Raw genomic sequence first — 22,468 nt, 5'->3', positions numbered from 1 at the left:
TTGGGATCTTTGACTCATGTTTAAGCCTTGAAGCAATGAGTAGGGAGCCGCGTAAATGGGAACCAGTTTCTGAACGGAGTGGATGTGTAGATTATGTCCATTGGTAAGGACAGGAAGAACTGACTGAGGTGGCTGGAAGTAGCTTCTCCAGTTTGAGATTCCTTGGTTTTTGGTGCTATCTAGAAAGGGCCAACTGCCCAAACAGATTGATGACTAACAGAAACTGAGGCTAGTGATTGTGCTTGTGAGAGAATCTGGCTGGTGGCTTCTCTTGGATCCCTATAGTAATGCCTCTTGCTATCTACATACAGGTACTCTGGCACTAGGATGTGCCATGTGTCTGGGGTGGTGGTTGTGATTAAATCTAACACCCACATAGCATTTGCTGCTTTGTGGGCTCCTCTTTAGAACCTTTGCAAATAGTAATGAGATCCCTACCATGAGGTAGGATGTGTGATTTGCAGTTGAGGCAACTGTAAATGAAGGCAACTCCATGGCATACAGTGCTCTCTACAGAGGAGCGGCAACTGAGGATGCTAAGCCAACTATATGTAAAGACTTGCCATGTGTCCCACAAATGCTCACTGGTACACTGGGATTTTTCCAGCAGGCTGGTTGGCTCCACAGCCTGTGAAATGGAGTGGGGTACTCCAGACATATACAATTGAAAACCAGTCATGAGAACTCAAGACTTGAGGGAGAGCTGGAAGAAAGAAGACATAGTACTTGGCCTTGTGAAGATGAGAGGGTACCTCCTGCTGCTCGACTTAGGAAAGACCTTCCAAGATGTAGCAGATGAAATGTGCTTAGAGAATGGAAGGAAAGGGGTGTTTTGTCCAATAGTAGCATGAGAAAGGCTGTGGTAGAGGGGAGACCTGAGCCTCTGTTGAACTGCTGGTCACCTGGTTTGCCTAGAGCAGGGGGAGTGCTGGAAGATGAGCCTGAAAATCAGCAGGGCTGGGCCATTGGTAGAGATCAGGCTTTGAGAGCCTGGGTTTTCATCTGGAGTCCAGTGAGGAGCAGTTCAAGTATTGATCATCCAAGAAGCAAGCTCCCAGGAATTGTTTGGGGAAGACATCCATACTGCTGTGTGAGAGGGGTCTGGGTCTAAGGATGCAGTTTGGGGCCCTCATAAGGATGGAGAATCCCAGCAGACTGAAATGGGCTATGGTTAGAGGAGTCTGGGCCAGCCTCTCTGAGTCTCAGGAAGGAAGGACTGCTCTGCGGCCTCCAGCACTCCACAGCTGAAGCACATTATCCAAATGCAAATGAAAGAAGTTAAAAATCTTTTTAAGGAAAGTTTAATTAATGACTCTGAAGCAGTTGAATTCCATTAGTTACATTTCTTCTGCTTAATTCCCCCCAGCTGACCTGGCAATGTTTGTCATTCTTACTTGGTCTCAACAGAGTTCTTTTCTCAGTGGAATAGGATGTGCTCAAGGCCTGGCCTTAACTGAGGACTTTTACCAGGCTGCCCCCATTGCCCCTGGTCTTGGGGAGCTTCTCCATGTCTATCCTTTTCCTAACCAGCATTTCTTCTTGCTTTCTCACTGCCCTCCCCATTTCTAGTCAAACTCACATCTTGAGTGTGTTGGTGGTGACAAGAGTGTGTTGGCAGTTCCCAACTGCTGGCATGAGTGGTATTGGCCCAGGCTGGGTGGCAGAAGCAAAGCAAGTGGGGGCCACCTACTGGGACATGTGACAGGCCCCAGGGTCTGACTCAGCTACTTGCAGTAGCTTCTGTTAGTGCTCCTGGGAATTCATTTTATTTGAAATCCCTGTCAATGGCCATGAGACTTTTCTCCTGCCGTCGTTCTCAGGGAGACAGCATGTCTCCTTACATCTATGGAGGGGAAAAAAATAATAAGTGCTTCACTTCCCATTCACTGGCAATCCACTGTAGTTTTCAACCACTCATCCTACTCCAGTAGAAATACGAAACACATTTCTTGTGAAGTACTGCCACACAAAATCCGAGGAAGTCATGTGGCGTTTCTAAGTACCATGGCACGAATTTATTTTCCTTTTTACTTCACTGTGCAGAAGACCTTTGTCCGTGTTCATCGTTTCTGTGTCAGCACCCATGACTGTGACATTTGTACACGCCATAAACCCAAGGGTCATTAAAACAACATGGAAAAGCACTTTTCCATGGCTTCCCTTCCAGTCAGTGGTGATGCACGTAGGCTGGGATTGGGTTGCAAAGTGGAATTAAGCAAAACGCACCCAACTGGTTGTCTGCTTTCTGTCCTCTCTTGGGGGCTTTCTTCTAGGCCAATTTCTGAATTCTCTAGATAGATGGGGAATCATCTGCCCTCATATTTCTTTACAGGAGTTCTGCTTTCCCAGCATTTCCTGAAGGAAACCTAAGTGAAATACAAACAAGTTCAGCATTGTCAGGCCCACACATTTGAAACCTCAAAGGACTTTGAAAAGACCTATTTTTTATCCAGCAAGACAGTGTTTGGTTTAAAGGGAGGTTCTTAACTTGTCCATAGAATCTTGTTCTGAGGAGAGTCCACTGAGGCTTGTATACATGAGCTGGGTAAACAGCCTGGAGACTCTGGCCTTTCTTTTCTGACCATCCCATCAGCCATCCTCAGAAAGCAATATCCTCCCCCACAATGGAAATAAAAAAGCAAGAGGAATAAAGCAAAACCCAATCTCTTCTGCAAGCTTGAAACCCTCCCTTCTGTCTCCTTCAATATAGAAAGGTGAGCACCAAGAAGTATTCCTCGATCTAGAAAGAAAATCCTGTGCCAAGTCAAAGTAGAAGCTTTTATTTCTTACTTTTTTTACACTGTATGTGTGTGGGGGGGAGGGGCAGGAGTAGGGGATGCTTGACTCTCACCTCTAGTCAAGGGGTTATTCCTGGCAGTGTTTGGGACCATGCAGTACTGGGATTGAACCCAGAACTCTTGCTTGCAGAGCATGCATTTAACCTGTTGAACTATCTATTCATCCCCAAAGTGGAAACTTTTGAAGGAAAGCAACATCAGGTACTAAATAAGAATGGCTATGTGAGACTTTTAAATGAAGTGAGAACGATTGCTCTCTGGAACAGGAGCCATGGCTGCTCTCTGGAATGGGAATGTACTGACAGTGTATAGAAGGGCATCTGCAGGCCACAGAGTGAGTCCAGGGACTGTTGGGAGTGGAGCTGACTCCTTGCATTAAAGTTATCTTCAGTTTGGCTGACTTTGGTATTCTGGACTTAGGCTAGAAAGGACCTAGGCTATCTTACTTCCCTCAAGTTCAGAAATGTACCATGCAGGTGTCCTTTGCTATGCTTGGCCTATTGGCAAGAGTATCTGAGTAGTAAATGTCTTGAAGGATTCTAACTCAGTAAATATTTGGCCAGTAGAAGAATAAATGTACGAACAAGTTCTTACTAATCAGTTAAAGGAATAAAGAGGTGATATCCCATGAACAGCATGGCTCCAGGTATATGAAGACAGAACTTTCTATATACCTTATAATGCCTTAAATGTAACATATATGCACGTATGTATGTATTTATATACCCATGTGAGATTTATCTAACAGGGATACAAGAAGATTGAGTGCAAAGGAGATATCTATAGCAGGAAGAAGAAAGCAGAATAATCTTGAAAATTACCAGTTAGTAGGTACAATCCATAATATTTTGGATGAATGCTAAGTAATAGAAAAGAGGATCTCAGAACAAAGAATTAAATCAGCGTATACCAAGATACACCATTTTTTCACTGAGACATTTGACCAAATGGAGGTTGTATATACACAGAGAGCATTTGTCCTAAAAAATTGAGGATTTGGCACATTTGCTTGAAATGTCAGCATTGCCCTTTTTTATGAGTTCAATCATTCTCCTCTGAGTTAGGGTTATGCAAAAATATTGATATATTAGGTAGGAAAGGGCCAATGTGAGGAAAGGGCCCATTTGTAGAGCAGTGTAACCATTTGCAGATGGCTTGTCTACCTTCCCAAAGTGCAGCTCAGGACTATTAGGATCATTGTCTGTGATTCTGGGTAGGCAGATCAAATCCAATAGCCCCCAAGTGACAATTTCTCCTACCTAGACTTGTCCAAAGACTCAGTGTCTCCTGACTATTTTCTACTAAATGCTATTAATCTGTTTATTCATAGAGACAAAGAGGAGGCAGGGAGACTTCTCAGTTGTTTGCGGCTTTCTCTGCACTGAGCATTCTTTTGCCTTTGAGTGGCTTTGAATTACTCTCTGTGTTTTGTCAAGGTTGATCTGGCCATTTCTTCAGTGCAGATGAGTAAATTTCCACACATGGCCTGTAACTTATCCAACTGAGAGAACACATCCAGCAGGGATGCTTCAAAGCCAAAGACCTAAACAGGTGTTACTGAAAAAAGAAGGTACAATGACCCGCAGAGAAGAGAGCTTCATGGTGAAAATTACAGGCTGAAACTTGCTAAGAATATATATATATATATATATATATATATATATATATATATATATAAAGGGGCTCAGGACCTGTGACCTGGAAGTCTTGGGATTTGGTTGTGAAATATGCAAGAGGTCATTTGCTGGAAAGACTGCTCATTCACAGATTCCTTCATTTAAGATGAAGATAGGGATCCATTAGGCAGACATCTGGCTTTTCTTTGAGGATTCCCAAGCCATTCCCCTAACTGTGCAGAGAGATCGCCTTAGCAATTAAAGCCTGAAACTCTAGGAAACAAGGGTAAGGATGGAATTTGTGTCTTCTGGGGACTTTAGCTGGTACAGTGAAATTTTGATATATTCCCTAACTAGAATCTCAGTGAGTGTCAGTTGCTATATTAGAATTATACTTATGCACATGTGAATCTGTAATTCTCAAGTCACCAGTGTCATCCTAGTTGATCTCAGTAACCAACAAACAGATACCATACCTCAAGGTCATAGGACTTTGGGGAAATTCTAGAAACGTCTCTGATCCTTACGTTCCCTATTGTAATATGAAGATAGTAATGGGACCTATCTCAGAGAGTGGTTGCGTGTGTGATCAGGTTTCATTACTCTTCCTGTGACTGCCTATCTAACATTTCTGTCTCTAAACTGGGCATGAAGAAAGTGAATCTGTGTTCTGCAAAGATACAAAGAAAGTTGGAGAACAAACCAAAAGGAAGCATGAGTTTTTGTTCCCTTTCAAGTAGATCTCTAAACTTGTCCTGATGATGGTCTTGAACTTCAATCATCACTGAGATCTTGCAGATGCTGAGCCAGTGTTAGTTACTTTTGATACTTTGTTTTGTGGTTAGTTGAGCTCTGATTCTTGTTGGTTTCTGATTCATGTGCTCAGGGCAAAGATCAGGGCTTTGGTGGCCTGACACTGGCATTTGCAACTTGCCACTGCCCCTTTTTTTGAGAAGACCAGATACCACGGCTAGTCTACAGATGGGTTGAGGGAATATTAATGTATTTTGAAATCTGAAGGATTTTACTGACCCACTGCTGGTGGTCCTTGCTCGGCTCTGAGCTCTGGATTCTCTGTATCCTGCCATCACTGTCCTCTAGTTAGTCCCCCTGGCCACTAAACTGTCACCCTATTTAGTATGCAAGAACACAGATTTGATCAGTGTTTCCCATTTTAAAGAAAAAAAAAATGTCCGAGGCTCCTTGTTTTCAACAAAACATCACCCGCCCTCTTGACAGCCTTCTAAACCCTTTGCAGTCTGACTGAAATGTAGTTCTCTAGTTCCATCTGCCACATCAGTTTTCATCATGTGACCATTATCTAAAAACCATCTTGTTTTTGTTAATTAATTCACTTTGAAAATTTTAGCCCAAGTTTCTACTTGTTGAATCACCCTGCGATACACGGTTAGAGAGTTACTCATGACTGGATTTCAGTCATACAATGTTCCAATACCCATCCCTTCACCAGTGTGCATTTCCCACCACCGGTGTCTCCAGTTTTCCTCCCGCCCCCACTGCAAGCAAAACTGTCACTGAAGGGTTATTATGCATATTGTTTTACCTCCTTTTAGTTTCCAGTTCTTGTCCAGAGTGACAATTTACAACTGTCATTGTCATAGTGATCCCCTCTCTGTTCTTTCTGCACCCTCCCCCAATCCATGGTGGCAAGTTTCCTACTTTGGACCAGTCCTCCTGGTCCTAGTTTCTAATGTCTTTGAGTACTCTTTTCACCTGTGTTTTTTGATAAGCCCTAAATGACCAATCATTCTATGGTCCCTCTCCCTCTGACTCATTTCTCTCAGCACAGTGCTCTCCATGTTCATCCATGTATAAGCAAATTTCATGACTTCATTTTACTTTTTTCTCCCTTGTTTATACTTTCCTCTTACTTCTCCTTCTAATGATATACTCATCCTTTAAAAGCAGGATTTAGGAAACTGTAGCACCTGAACTAAATATGGCTTACCACCACCACAAGTAAAGTTTTACTGTAATATAGTCATGCTAAAATTTGCATTTGCCCATTGCTGGCTTTCAAGAGACAATAAGAAAATTGAGTCATTGCAAGGAAGAGTGCATAGTATAGAACACCCCAAATAGTTAATACCTGGTTGGACAGAAAAAGTTGTCAAATCCTGCTTTGAAACCAGTTTAAGAATTATTTTTGTGTCTGTGAAGGCTTCTTGATTGCTCTTCCCTGTAGCTCAGATTAAAATTAATCTGATGGTCGGGTGTTTCATCTTTGATCCAATAACACTTTGCACATATCCCTTTGCAGCAGATTTTATGTGGTGCTTTTTAAGAAGTAAACTCCAACAACAAACAGTAATGTTCAGTGATCTTCAAGTTCTCAACATATTGCACACAGCAGCCAAGGTGAATGGCAGGAAGTCAGCAGATAATTAGCCAAAGATATCTAAACTGTGTTAAGAATATGATAGCTAAGTTTCCATGTTTTTATCAGGCAGATATCTCAAAAGAAAAGATCTGGAGCCTAGAACTCTTGCTTCTTGTTCCTTGTGCTTTCTTGAACAAAGCATTTGTCTTGGAGCAGATGCTGGTCATGGATGCTGAAACCCTTGAATAGCTCCATCTAGAATCCATCCCTTCTTCTTTGGAAAGACATACAGTTTTTCCGATGCCTCTGCCGGCAGACCAAAAGTTTGGACTGCTTAGCAGATGTGGGCTGCTGCTGTATTTCCCTTCCACATGGTTTTGGGCATTTATTTGAGTCCAAGTGACTTGAAGTTCAGGTGAGCCTTGGTAAGCTCAAGTTGGGCAAACCCAAATTTTATTACTTCCCAAGTGACCTCACAGTGCTCTTCAGTTCCCCAGAGCTTTTTAAAAGCCAAGCAACCTCTTTTCCTCTACATTTAATTTTTTGTTGATTTGAACTTAACTCCACACTCTGAAAGTCAACCTTGTGCCTCGAATCACCCAGGCCACAGCTAGCCACAAGAACCACCTCTCACTGTGCCAGTGCCATAGCTGGGTGCTCGGAGTTCTGTCGAGGCGGAGCTAACCTCCAGCTCACATCTACACAGCCTGAGATTCTACCAGATTCCTAAACAGCCTACCAGATTCCTCCACATTTTCTACATCTGCTGAAATTCTCCCTGTCGCCACTTGCAGGTGGTTTCCCATCAAGGTGGAGGCTGAGATACTTTCTACCGTCTTAGATGCTTCTACTTCCAGCTCCCTTATTAAAGGAAACTGCACACATGTCAGGCTCCGAGGAATTATCCCACCATTGGTGCTTTTCAGACAGTGGCCCTCTCCAGCTTGCAGAGTGTAAAGGGAGTCCCTATTCCCCAGTGAAACAGCCTATGAGTTTTCAGCAATTCCTTCTGGGATGCCGCAGGCAAAGTCTGTGTTGTTGTTAGAGATGACATCTCAATAACTTAAAAATTAGAGAGTACTTCCCTTCTGCTCCCTGGGCTGCAGCCCTCACCTCCTTCCTACTGCAACCCTCGAACAGTCCTGCCTTCCGCCTAAGCTCTGGAATGTTATCAGCCTGGTAGTTTGGTTGGAGATCAAATCAGGGCAACATAAGAACTGTCATTTTTCATTTACAGGGGCCCTTTGATCCCATTTGGGCTTTATTTGTTTCAAGTGAAAAATAGGATCTCTAGTGCATACATCTATCCTGTAGTTTTTTTTTTTTCTTTTTCTTTTTTCGATTCGAGATCAAATCAGAGTTGTAAGTAGCATGGTCATTAGTTATCACCACCAGGTTTCACAGGCGACATTTCATTTCTGTTCTTACCAAATCACCCCCCTTCTTTCCTTGCATAACGATGGCTCGCAGTGAAGTACAATATGCCTTTCGTGGGCGCTTGGGTGTTAATTTATTTCACAGTTTCCTTTGCAGATATAATCAGAGTCACCTATCACATTTCTGTTTCTTCCTTTTATTGTGTTCCTTTGCTATCGCATTTGTGTGATCTTTTTCTGAAAAATGACAGGTAGTGTTTCTCTGCTCACTGAATCAGTGATTTATATTCTCCATGACTTCTCTAGAGCCTTTTAAAAAATAGAGCATTTTATAGATGTAATCTTAGTTATTTATAACTCAGGTTTCCTTATATGAAAAAAATTCCTAAATGACACCTTGGTTTAGGTAATTTTTAGGAATGGGAAATAATTCTCTGCAAAAATATTTCCCTTTACATTGTAACGGAGGGGAACGCTCCCAGTTAGCTAACATTATAAATGTACTTTTTCCCTGATGTCTTTGTACATAGAAACATATGAACATTACTTTTATGTAAGCGATCAAGTTGTGTTGTTTGATAATAGCTTGTTAGGGGGAAAGAGCTATCCCTTTTGATTTATTTGGATATTTACTGGTTGACTTACAATGCTTAACACGTTAGAATTGGTTTGTCAACAATTAACACTCCAGGCTTTTATACAACCCATACTTCAGGTAATAGAGGATTATTAAACTGCAACCAGTGTGTTAGAAATCTGCCGACTGGTAATAAAATTCTTATGTATAACAGCAGCTAGAAATACTGCTGTATATTTATGCCGAGATGGCAAGATAGACGATGGCCGGCAAACTGCCAGGGGGCTTGGTGTGTGAATATACCAGCAGGTGGCGCTGCTCTTCTAGAAATGGAATTCTCTCCTAGACCAACGCTAGGTTCCACCACCACCTTCTGCTTTTTTTCCTTTTTTCATTTTCTCTTTCTCCTTTATATATCTAAAATGAAAGTCTAAAACTGTTTGTTTGTTTGTTTGTTTTTGTTTGTGGAGGGCATTTACTTTCACTAAGACAGCACCTTTCAGTGGCTCAGATTTCTTTAACTTGATTTAATGCTCCTGTTAAGGAAACATGATTGCGTTTATAAAAAACGTTGCAACACAATTCCAGACACTTACCCCTAGCATTGGGTTCCTTCCACGGTCTGACTACTGTTATTTTCCAAGTCTCATTTAAATCTAATATTTACCTCTAGAAGTTACTTTCCCCAGCTTCATTCCCTACCAGGATAAAGAGAGTTTAAGAAAGGTGAAAGAATTTTGGAGGGTTCCAACGCGTGCTCAGGAGATCAGGAGTGTGCTTCTCAGTCAATCTGGCCAGTGATTTGATGCTAGGGGAGCATGTGGAGTCAGTGGGGGGATTGAATTGTCTTGACAACATGTAAGGCATGGCCTTCACCCCCGGACTATCTTTTCAGCCTCATAATCTAATTTTAATGTGATGCTCTTTCATCAGGAGTTGTCTTAGAATCCAAGATAACCTATGAATGTTGCTTTTTCACTGTGGTGGTACTAAATTTCTGACGAAAAGCATCAAAAAGGCATCAAAGTGTTTTTTGTTTGCTTGTTCTCTTGGTTGGTTTTTAAAATTTGCTTCAAATACGGTTATCCACATAAAGCTCATATGTTGGAGAGTAAAACATACCATAAGCTCATCTTTTGGTTCTTTTTCCTGAGAAAGCCCATTGTTCAGTTCTCACTAAAACGTGACACCACTAACAATTTTTAACCTAACATATTCCTTTTTACATGGAGTGTTTGGATATAAAGACAGGCCTATAGAGGAAATAATAGATTTATTGAGGTTCGGGGGCAGGGGGAATTAAAATGCATCCAGGATCGCTCATTTATTTGTTTATTTTCCTTATTATTCATCAACTATCAGACTATAAAGAACTTTACAAATATCTCACAGTTGGTATAATTTTAAAACTTGGAACCAGTCTTTGTGAGACTTCAGTAGTAATTTTGGCATTTGAGTTTTTAATTTTTTTTCTTGATACAGTGAGGTTACAAGTTAAGGAGCCAGAAAACATTAAATACATCTTGTCTTATGATATGCCTTTGACAGAGAAAATTCAGAATTATTTTGACTTAGGTGAGTTAAAAAATTGAGAATGGGGAGATACTTTCCTTCCTGGTGAGTCCCCTTAAAAACACTGGTTTTATTGAAAATGCTTTTCAGAACTTTGATTGTGATCAGTTTTTTGGTAAAGTTCATCTCTGATGATTCCTTCCAGTTCTCCTGAGGGGGCTGGGATCAACTTAAGGAGTTGACGAGAAGGACCAGCACTTCCAGAATGAAGGTCAAATTTATCTGCCAGGAAAATGTCAGGAAAGTGCCTAGTGACCTTCACAAACCTCTTTCCAAGTCAGTCTGCTCTCCTACCCAGTACAGACTGGCATCAGCAGGATCACCCTGGTCCTCCTATTGTTTTGGTTTCACCTACGCAAGAGACTCACCGTGGACCAGGCCCAGTGCTAAGGCAACTCTGTTGTTTTCTGTGTCGTGCCCATGGACCTGTGTTTTATCTTGAGCCCTTATAATTTTCAAATGGCCAAAAAAGAAAGTACACTGTGTTAGGAAATTTGTTTTCTTTTCCTTTGGTTTGGTTTTGGGACCCGTATTTGGTGGTGCACAGGGCTTATTCCTGGCTCTATACTCAGGGTTCACGCCTGATGGAACTCAAGGACCATGTGGGATGCTGGGTATTGAACCTGTGTCTGCAGCGTGTAAGGCAGATACCCTACCCACCGTATTATATTACCAGCTCCACTGGGGAGGTTTTTTTTTCCAAGATACAAACTACCCTCTTTCAACATCAGCATTTAAATCAATGGGGAAGAAAACCAACTTTCAGAGGATTCAGATAATTGTCCCAATTCTGTCTTTTGATTTTTAAAGTCTTATACTAACTTCCCCCTTACAACTCCTAACCTTAAAAAACAAACATCATTGTGCTCCAATCAGAAGGTTTTTTGAAAGAAAATTTCAATCCCAGGTTCTTACTCTCGAGATTATGGAGAATTTAGATTCAGGCAGGTCTTAAGCACTAGTGTTCCATACAGTTCTTCAGTTGATTGAATTGGAAGACAAGATCAAGAACATCTACTTGCACCAAGAGTTCTGATTTTCCTACTCTGCGGTGTTTGGGGGTCGAGTCTGGTAGGAGGGGCTTGACAGTTATCTGAAAAGTTGGAGGCCTTTAGTCCACAACTGGCTTGTGTGGGTTCTAGCAGCAGAGAAGGGCATTGAGACTGGCACTGTTCAACATCCATGCTGGGAAGGCCCTTCTTCATTAAGTCTGGTCTTCCGGGAGCTGTGTTTTGCCTGGCTACACAGTTGGTCCAAGCTGGCAACAGAATCCAGGCTCTTCTCTCATCTGAAGCTCCCTGTCTCTGATGACTAGGAGCTCATTATTCCAGAAAATCTCAAGATTTCTAAACTACAGTGGAGGAGCTTAGATGTCTGGATGGGGAGTATGACACACTGAAATGAAAACAGACTATACTGTGTAAAAGTTAAGTTGCTGGAAGGATGTGAGATGAGAAGCATGCAGGAATCACTAAAGAGAAGTTGGAGTCACTCATTACAGTCATCTGGGAAGGCTTCCTGGAGGATAAGGGCCTACCTGCTTTTACTAGGACTGAAATGTAAAGGTCATGAAAGAAAGACTGAGTGGGGGACATAGTAAGGGAGGTGCTGCCCCTCTGCCATTCCCTCACCTTTGTCTCCTCCCCAACCATTCCCCACATGCAGGCCCCAATCTCGTGACCTTCCACCAGAAATTCAAGGGAAGGAACCCTAACAGGCACTGCGTGTTTCCTGTAATTTAGAGGGAACAGTGGGGTTTCTCCACATTTCCATCTGACTTTCATTTGTTCTTGCTCTGAATAATCCCAGCCTTTTCCAATTGAGGCCCATTTAAACCTTCTTTCTGCTTTCTTTTGCGTGTGCGTTTTTATGACAGTTGGCAAAGCCTAATTATTTTGACCCAAGTGGTTCATCGGGCCATATGAAATATAGGACAAAGGTGACAGTGAAATGAGAGGCAGAGGAGGGATGGAGCGGGGGTGGGGTGTAGTGAACCTATCTACGTTCTTATAATTTTGACTTTTGAGGGGGCAGGGGTGGTGTCAGGGATCAAACCCAGATACCTGATCAAACCCTGGCATGTGGAGAGTCACCACTGAGCACATCTGCAGCCCTTGCTCTCTCTTGTCTATGCTGGACCAGTTGGTTGACCCCCAAGGAGAGAATTAGGAGCCCATTGAGTAGAACAAAGGCAATACTAAGCCACTTTTCAGGTGTGGAGGTGGACCTTGGTGCCTCAGAGCTGAAAGGATTTTGTTTGTTCCAAGCCAAGCTACATTTACCAGGAATGTACCTGGAACTTTTCCTAGAACTCTTCATGTTTTCAAGCTAGTCTCACCCCACCTCTATGGATGGGTACTTTCTATTCCCATTTTATGCATGAGAAAGGGAAGGTGATTTGCAAACCTCTGGGCTTTCTGGCTTCAAGTCCTCTCTCCCTTTAAGACTTTTGGCAGCTCCCTGAGATGATCTTTGTGGGGGCTATCTCATGCTTTAAATTCCTCACGCAAGGGACAGCATACTGGAGTGTCCCAAGAGCCAGAGCCAGGGAGATGCTCCCAGGGATTGCTAAGGATCTTTCTTAGAGAGAAGGCTTTCTGGAGGAGGCAGGCCGAGTTCTTTCAAGTGTGGGTGCAGCAGGTCACGAAAGGGAAGAAGCAATGAAGCAGCTTCTGCTGTCTGCTCCCTCATTCCCCTGTTCCCTCCAGCCCCCCCCCCCCATTCCCATCTCCCACATGGTGAAAAGTGCCTGCCTAGAGGGGCGCTGTCAGCAACAGCAAGGAGGGGGGAGGGGCGTTATTTGATCAATGGATGAGCCCATGTTCCATGACTTGGTTACTTTCTTGGAATGGGAATTCAGTCTTCTGCCAGATTTTCAAACAGACGTCCAGAGACCCGATTTTCATGATCAATATTCACCCTATTGTCTCACCAAGCAGAGCACCCAAGACAATGTTTGTCACTCAGTTTGTGGCCTCTAACTATCTCATTCAGCCCTGTAGCATCGCAGATCTTTGTCCTGTCCCATGAGAAGAGCGACAGATCCCCTGGCATTGTGGTTCCCAGTTGCTTTTCCGAGAGCAGAGCTGTAAGGGTGTCAGTGCTAGAGCCTGGGCGCAGGCTTAGGAGCTGTGTCCTCGCACAATTTTTGTGGACAGGGTTCCTATAAGAGCAAGTGTGAAGTGTGAACTCACTCTAGGAACACTGCTTCTGGGTCTGCAGCTGAGTGAAGCCTTGGGGACCAAGGAGAGTGGGAGAGTGAGAGAGAACATTCCTCCAGCATTCCAGCCCTGCCCCACCCTTACCCCTCCCATTCCACAGCCATGTGGCCCAGACAGAGGCCCCCTCACAATCGCTTTCTTAAATGCTGCAGGATGTGTGTGAGGATAAATTATAGTAGGATGCAGATAATGATTTCATAGTTCAAGAATGTCTATAAAGGTGACTATGCCCCCAAGAAATATACTAAATGCTGTGTTTCGTGTAAAATCACAATTGAGACTGGTCCTTACCTCCCAAGGTTAAAAGCATACAGTATTTCTAAAGTGGTCTGGCAGGACATTCTTCATCATGCCATGCAGTGCACCTGGGTTGCACTAAAAGCCCATGTATTTTACCTTTATCTGAGTTTCCGAGAAAGTATCAGTGCAACCATTTGGAATACACATTAGAATTCCTGGAGGCTCTTGACAACACCAGGCTCCATAGAAGATACTGTGTTTATGGATGAGCTAGTAATAATGATGCTAATAATAATAATGTCCTTATCTGTAGAACTTATTATGGTTTGGAAAACAATTTCACATAGACACAATTAGATTCTAGACGGGTCCACAAATAACAGAATCATTGGGGCAAGCACCAATTTTAAACATGTAAATAGCAAAGTGAAAATGGAGATGAGAATCTGATTGACATGATCTGTCAGTCAGGTTTACTTGAAAGCTCTTTGGGGATGAATGGGGGGGGGTGAAAAATAAAAAGAGAAGGAAGGGAACATCCTTGTCAGAAAATAAACGCAAAATAACAACTTTATCCCAATGTGGAAATGTAAACCAATGTTGTGATAACTAGGAGAACTTGCTATGATCTGTGGAATAAAGCCGAGAGAGGCCTGACCCTTTCTGTCTTTTCTCTTTCTCACCCTGGGCAGGTGGCAAATCTCAGATTCTTGCAACAGCATGATCTTGTCTCCACTCCTTTGGATGTGTGACAATTTGTAAATCCACCAGGAAACCTTACTTGCCAGGGCCTTTTCCTAATGATCTCATGCAAACTGCATGGAGTGGTCAAAGGGAAGAAGTTCTGTTTTCTGTCTCCCTTGTCCAGTTCTGAACAAGGGATTGCGTAGACACACCTACAGATAGGTACAAAGGAAGATGACTTCTTTGGAGTGACAGGCAGGGTGGCAGAACCAGCCCCTAGGGCCCCCAGGAAACAGAGCAGCACTGAGCCTGAAGAGGTGAGAAGGCCCAAATTTAAGGAGACATTCCAAACCTCTGTCATCGGAATAAATGGTAGTTGAATGCAATTTTTTTGTTTGTTTTGTTTTGGGCCACACTGGGCAGTGCCCAGGGCTTACTTCTGGCTCTCTGTTCAGGAATCATTCTTGATAGGTTTGAGAGTACCTATGGGGTACCAGGAATTGAAACCAGGTTGCCCACATGCAAGTCAAATACCCTAATTCCTGTACTATCTTTATGCCCCTAAATTCAAGATTAAAATTTAAAAAATAAAATTGACACAAAAAATCGTTGATGAGCAAAACAACAGAATTCTAAAATAAAGACAGGCTAGGTAATCATTTTTATGTTGGCACTTAGAGATTGAACTTCTCAGCTCGATGGGGTTTGCATGATCAGCACAGTAGGAAATGGGCAACTCTTGGCATCTCTATGGTACTTTCAGTGTGCCCGGGCAATGTGCAGACCATAAAGGAATTTTCTCAGTATTTCAGAGAGGCTTGCTTTGTCCTATAATAAATCCAAACCTGTTTTTATAATAAACCATACTTGAAAAAGAGTTTCTTTCCAGTCTTCACATATTCCACTACAGTCCATTTTGTCTTTGTTAAGTGTCTGAGTTGAAAATTAGAATCCCTGTATTCACAAGGAGCACAGCGGGTAGGGCATTTGCCTTGCATGCAGCCAACATGGCCGACCCAAGTTCGATTCTTCCGCCCCTCTCGGAGAGCCTGGCAAGCTACCAAGAGTATCTCGCCCGCACAGCAAAGCCTGGAAGTGAAGTATTCGATATGCCAGACACAGTAACAAGTCTCACAATGGAGATGTTACTGGGCCCGCTTGAGCAAATCTATGAACAACGGGAGGACAGTGATACAGTGATACAGTATTCACAATGATAATTTTAGACCTGCAACTGAAAGACACGCATGGAGTTCAGCATATGTATATATCAGCTTGTATCTAATAAGCAACTTTGCTTTGTAGACTCCAGCTGATTATTTTATTAAGTATACTGCAGGAGGGGAACATCAAGGATAATTATAAATTCATAAATACATAATTCATTGGCCTAAAGTGATTTTAATGGGATGGATGTGGAACTATCTATTTCCTCATGAAAATAACAGAGATGTTCTGATTAAATCCATAATCATGTATACGTGAAATTTTAGCCAAACTGATGGAGCGCATTTTCTCTTCCGAAAGTACCTTCAATAAGAAATGCATTACAAATTCATCAGTTTGCTTTCCTGTTAACAAAGAGACAGCCGCCGTCTGGATCATTCTGGATTCACGGTGCAACTGCCACACCATGTAGCCTCTAACTAAAGCTGTGTGAGTTTGACAAGGGGCAGATGAATCCAGGAGTTATTGTGCAGGGGTTTAAATCTATGCGGCAGCTGACGGTTGAAATAATCATCTATATATTGCTCTGAGCTAGCTGGGGAAAGGTTGAAGTTGTATATTTTCCAGAGATCTAGCCTAATGGTTAATCTGTTGTCGCATATGGGACTCCTGCCAGGTGGACTTGCCACACATAATGACAGCTTCATGGGACTGCTCATCCCGTGCCTAACCTTGTTCCTCAAAGGGCTGGGTGGATGGATCTAACTTAACTTGAGTGGGGGGAGTGGGAACCTCATCTGATCTGGCCCCTCAATGCAAGGGACCTCAGAGATATGAAAGTCATTAATCTACTCCTTTCCCTTCCCCCCAATTCATGCCATGAATTGGGTCCCTTGCCAGATTCACTATTGCTGGGCAATATCCTTGTGGAAAACTGGAGACCTGAAGATGTGTGAGACAGGAAATGAGAGCAGAAATCAGCAAACTTTTTCTAGCAAGTATCAGCTCGAAAAGAAAAACCTTAAACCAAGTCAATTCCAGAGTGTCTATCACCACAACTCAACTCTCTGGCAGGGCAAGAGTAATGTTTAGCAGTAGGAAACACTGGATTGTGGCCCTGTTTTATTCAAACTTCATAGCCACTGGAATTTGAATTTCATATTGTTTTAATGTGCTATGAAATCACCATCGTCTTTACCGTTTCCCATAATAATTTACAAAAATGTGAAAACTAGGGCTTAGAAAGCTCTTAGCTGGGGAAATGCAGGTATACTGTTTGCCTTGCATGCAGCAGATCTCAGTTTGATCTCTGGCACCCCATCTGGTCATCTGAACCCCACCAGGAGTCATCTCTGAGTGCAAAGCATGGACTAAGCCCTGAAAATCACAAAGTGTGACCCCCATACCAAACAAAACAAAAATTCAAAACCATCTTTAGCTTGTGTGCTATACAAAACATGCTGCAGGCTAGTTTACTGGCCCCTGGGCTGGAGCGATAGCACAGCAGGTAGGGCATTTGCCTTGTATGCAGCCAACATGGCCAACCTGAGTTCGATTCCTTCAGCCCTCATGGAGAGCCCGGCAAGCTACTGAGAGTATCTCGCCTGCATGGCAAAGCCTGACAAGCTACCCATGGTATTCGATATGCCAAGCACAGTATTAACAAAGTCTCACAATGGAGATGTTGCTGGGCCCGCTAGAGAAAATAGATGAACAGTGGGAGGACAGTGACACAGAAATAGAAATGGAAAAACAGCTGTTGGTGCCAGGCACTGTCGGGTCTCATGCCTACTCTGAAGCACCTACTCCACCTGTGAGTCTACAAAAAGGGGTGCTTTTTACAACAAAGACAGCCTTTGCCATGTCTTTGTTGTAAGGCAAGAAGGTAGGAGAAGTTGAAGAGACATGTTGCTGTTCTTGCTGTTTTTGTTGGAGTCCTGTGTATATATTTTTTCCAGTTGAGTCTAAGATCTCTGTCGTCTTCCATCTTCTGCTACTCACCCAAATTTATCGCAACAACCCAGGGTTACTGTCGCACTTCTAACTCACCTGTCAGTGGTTCACTTCTGTTTCTGAGAGGCTAGTACCTAGTGACATTTGATGGAGACTTGACTTTGTCCTGGAGGTGACAGAAACCTTCTCTTCCAAGTGGGAGTAAAATGAGAAAGAAAAGAATCAAAGGAATTAGGTCTCCAAAAGGAGTTTTATGCCAGATAGTGAGCAGAGCAGAGCACTGGGGGAGTTATTATTTCAAGTCAAAACTGGGGAAAATACATGAGCTGAGATTCTGGACATGGGGACTTTGACCAGGAGGCCTGGGGCATGTGTTTGGAGATTGGGGAGGGGGGGGAGGGTAGTATTATAGGTTCCTATCATTTACCTTATTCCAAATTTCAGAGGTCCCCTGAAGCCTCTGTGTTTCTACAGAAAACATTGTATCCCAGGTCATGTGGATTCTGTTAATGTATTTATATAGTATTTTTTCCTCTCTCCCATGTAGAAGCTGAATTCTTTTATGACTGTGTTGATGGACTCAAACTTACACAATTCAGGTTTCCCAGGCAGTGAATAGAGCCAGAAATATACCCTGTGATTAGCTTCTACATAACCTATTGTTCCTCCAAGTCTCCCTCCCATTCTTCTATTAGCTCTACAAAAGCCAGAAAGAAAAAAGCTCCAACAATCCTCCCCTTCCCTGCCCCCTCAGCCTGCCATGGGCGGTGCTTTCCCTGTGTCTGTGCTCTAGCAGGGCAGCCCACTTAGACATCACTTTTTCATCCTTGTTTTACATAAAGAAGTTTCTTCCAATCTACAGCCACTAGGTTTTTCAAATAAATGTGCTTCCTTTTTCTCCACTAGAAGTCATGAAATTATCTTACCTGATAAAGTAATTGTTCAATTGTAGAGAGTTATATATGTTATGTGTTTGAGATAATATTATTGTTAGCATTAATTTTAGGAGGCACATCCTTCACATTTTCATTATCCCTGGGGTTATTATTCACCATAATCTTTTACCCCCAAGCCAGCTTTATGGGTTTATCTTATCAATAATACTGCAAAATGTTCACCACACTTCCTCGTATCACATGTTATTCCAAGCTTGTCAGACCAGAAACTTGCATTCAAAGGACATCAACCACTTGAACTTTCCAGGATCATGGTTTTGAAAGTTTGAGCTGCCCACTGATCCCAGAGGCAAAGACCTTGGTGCCAGTGCCTGACTTACCTCGTCCTAGTCACACTTAGCTGCTGACCCTCACTGATGGGCACATCCCTTCCCCAAGGCAGGAGATGTCTAGAAACAATAGTCAACTGCTCCTAAATGTCAATTCACAGAGTTGAATTATTTATCATGCATTTGTTGATGCTGTTTGTCCTCATTGCTGATGGAAACATCTGTATACCCTTTTACCAGTCTGCTTTTGTGACAGACAGCCTGGGTCCTGGTAGTCAATGATTACAAGACAGGAAATATTTCTGGAAAGCAGATGCTCTTCCATGCTGTGACCCGGGGATTGTTGTTTTGTGGCTCCATTGCAAGATCTTTTGAGTTAACCATCCCAGGACTTCTGATCAAAGTCCTAGGTGGTTATATTCTAGACATGGATCATCTGGGGAGTTCTGAGCCTGTAGATTGCATATTGTAATTTGGAGAGTCTGTCTAGGTATTCCTGTGACCATTGTATGGTTTTCTTGAGGAGAGAAGTTTGATAAACTCACACAAAACAGGCATCCCACAACTGGCTCTCTAGTTCAACAACTTACCTCCTCATTTAGTCAACCAACACCCACATCCTGAAGGCCTGGAAACACACAACCACTTTTTATTGAAAAATCTCCATATAAGGAGATGCGCCATGTCACTTTTTTTAGGAGTGGCAAACCCAGGGCGTTTTGTGCAAAGTAAGCAGGACTATCACACCCCTGGGGAATTGACCAAACCATCAGTTGATGTTTTACAAAAGGATAGTTTAATATCAAGAGTGGTGGATTTGTAATATAATGAGAATTTTGCTTGATGGATTTCAGCAAGCTTCAAGAGATAACAGGTCTAGCCTTGCAGTTAAACTGAGTTTTCCATTTTCTTTGTCTGTGTATGTTGGAGAGGAGAGAAAACTTTATGCTTATGGAAGGAAATTATTACACACAAAAAGATTATCTCCTGTCACTATTCCTTCTGACATCGATGACAAAAACATGACAACAAAACCTCAAGAAGTCACCAGGATAAATAAAAATGAAAAAAACAAAACAAACAAAAAACTAAACCTCTGCAATTCAGCTGTGAGGGAGAAATCTTCATCTTACTTTAAAGCCATAACTCTGTTTAATTTAAAACTAGCTTGGAGTTTTTCTGATGCAAAATTTCACAAAAGATTAATTGCCATTTTCTTTTCTTGTTATTATTTGGCAGTCAAGGGTGAAGCTAGATCACGCTATCTCAGAGATCCATTTGAGTTCAAGATCGCAGCTCACAATTCTCGGCTTGTGACTGAGCCAGGTGAAAGAGCACTGGGACACATCCCAGTTTTAACAACTGTCCCACACCTGCAGTGTGCTACCCTAACTTGCCAAGAAGAAAGATGCGCTACTGTTTGAATTTCAGCATGCATGAAACTTGCTGGGCAGCAAAGTACCAAAGAGGAAACCCATAAAAAAACAATAAATACTTATTCAAACTACCACACCCACACCCGCACCACTGCCAAACTCACACCTTGCCTAGGATTTCAGTGGGAAGCGCTATTAGCTGGATGACTTTGCATTCAAACACTTTGCATGCCTTACTCCAAGTGATTCCAGGGTGAATAGGACATTACTAATGACCTGCTAAGTGCGTGCAGATGTGGATTTTTCCAGATGTGGTGATTAATAACGTAATGGAGATAGCCAGTTGACTCATATTTATGGGTTCTTTGCCTTTTACTACATTTCTGGGTTTATTTGCTTTGATCTAGTTTTCAAGTCCAGCCAACAGATTCACCTTCCGGTCTCAAAGGGCATCATTGCCCTGAGCCCCAATGAGGTAACAGGGCATGGGCGGCAAGCTGGAGTGTGTGTCAGCTTCATCCATGCTGCCATGGAACTACTCAGGAAGTTGGAACTTGGAATTTTGCCCTATTTGTCTGGAAGTTTCACAAAGAGGCATTGCCGAACTTTAGCAAGCTGGATAGGCCAATTACAAAGGAGTTTTTTTTTTTTAAATCAAGTAAAATATATGATTATTTTGAAGTAAGCCCAAAGTTCTGGCCAGTGTTTCTGGAAGATGTTGCCTTGCTTTTTGCTTGAAAACAGAATGCCGATGAAAAGTAGTCTAAAATGTGGCTACAGATGTTCAACTCTGCATTAAGACTGTTGGAATTACCGCCACATCTTAAATCAATTCCCAGAACATTGTGTGGAGGTTATGTCATTGAAATAATGAATCCTCTTTAGTCAAGTATAAGCAAACATGTTAAAACATCATTGTAGCTTTAAATTAAACTGTAGCACAAACCCAGGGATCTGAAGCCTCATTAGATTTGCCTGACATTTTTCTAGCACTGAGTCTTCCCAAACTGTAAAACTGTTAGATTCAGTGCCTATTAGACAGGCGAGCCCTGGGAAGTTACAACAGCACATTAAGTGTTATACTTAGGGATGTGCAAAAACAAGTCCTTGAATTTTATGGGTATTTGGAGACTGGAAGGAGTTCGGCTCCTATAAAAATTCCGCATTGAATTCCTGAACTTGTTTGTGTTTTAAAGAAGCTGGTTAAGTTAGTTTCCTTTCAACAATCATATCTTCCTGTAACTTCTACAAGCATGGAGCAAGTGAAAGTGCTGGTGATAGAAGTGTGTGGGAATAAGCCAAAAAATCAGTTAAATGTGAGCCTGTAAATGTGTGTTGGCTTGAGATAGTGGCCCATTACTTCAATAGATTTGTCTTTCATGAAAGTAAGTCAATTTTAGTCTCTTTTTAATTTCATTTTTATTCCTCTCATGTAAGCACAGAAGCCACAAGATAGGAATTATATTTTATAGCTTAACTAAAAGTTTTCCTAGACCTGCTTCCTTTAAATATGCAGAAATTGATAGAATCCATATAAAGTCTAATAATTAAATATGGTTTGTATCGTCCTTAGGAGAAAGAAATCATCACAGCTTCTCTTGTGGGATCTGAGCCACATGTAATGGTCTCCATTACGTAGCGTTCTTATATTTAAGCTGGAGACATTTCCCCTCATCTCTTCAGGGAGCAGGATCTGCATTTTCAGGCTTGTGAGTGCAGGAGGAAAGCTTTGAACACAGGTTTCATTTAAGAGAACAAATCCCAATTTAAATGCAGTATGATTATGATGGATGATCTCTCTGAATTGCAATGAAAATAAATAGTTTCCTTGCATAGAAAGAGGCATAACTTTAGCACCAGAATGAGGTGTTCCCTGGAGCTGGCTAACAGGTATTAACTTGCATGTCTTCCATCTGAAGATCACGGCAGGGAAGCAGACAGTGACAAGGTGTAAGGATGATGGGTGCTTAATCAAAGAGCCTTATTTATTGCAGACCAAGGGTAAGTGTGAAGCAAAAGTTAAGGCAGAGATTCTAAAAGAATATCTGCGAATGTGAATAGGTTTTAAACTGTTGACTCATTGCATAATGAATTGGACAAAACCAAGGTCACATTTCTAGGTCCTGAGAAAATCTAGCTATGAAAGAGTAGGTTAGGTAAAAGACCTTTCTAACTGGAAGAAGATTTGTAGGAAAGAGAAGAGAATTTGCATTCACATGCAAACACACAAGTTACTTAATTCAGCAAGTGGTCCTATTAAACAGTAACCTCATATTTTGGGTGGAGTCAATACGTCAATTCAAGAGTTTCTATACTAACACA

At 42.2% G+C, this 22,468-nt stretch overlaps 1 protein-coding gene across 20 annotated transcripts in view; it reads left to right on the top strand.

Moving 5' to 3' along the window:
• Positions 1-22,468, top strand: part of KCNMA1 (potassium calcium-activated channel subfamily M alpha 1) — a 771,897-nt gene that overhangs the window by 642,718 nt on the left and 106,711 nt on the right. For 5 of the 20 annotated variants that reach the window (XM_056113547.1, XM_056113563.1, XM_056113561.1 and 2 more), the window contains one exon: positions 20,010-20,096. The exons of the other annotated variants lie outside the window; for them this stretch is intronic. In XM_056113547.1, the coding sequence (XP_055969522.1) occupies positions 20,010-20,096 (87 nt within the window). The remainder of the gene's footprint in view (positions 1-20,009; positions 20,097-22,468) is intronic. 20 annotated transcript variants of the gene reach the window in all.

This window comes from Sorex fumeus, unplaced genomic scaffold, assembly GCF_029834395.1.
Source record: "Sorex fumeus unplaced genomic scaffold, SorFum_2.1 ptg000020l, whole genome shotgun sequence".
Classification (NCBI taxonomy): domain Eukaryota; kingdom Metazoa; phylum Chordata; class Mammalia; order Eulipotyphla; family Soricidae; genus Sorex; species Sorex fumeus.
The sequence above is the reverse complement of the archived record's forward strand: the minus strand, read 5'-3'. Positions and strand labels throughout refer to the sequence as shown.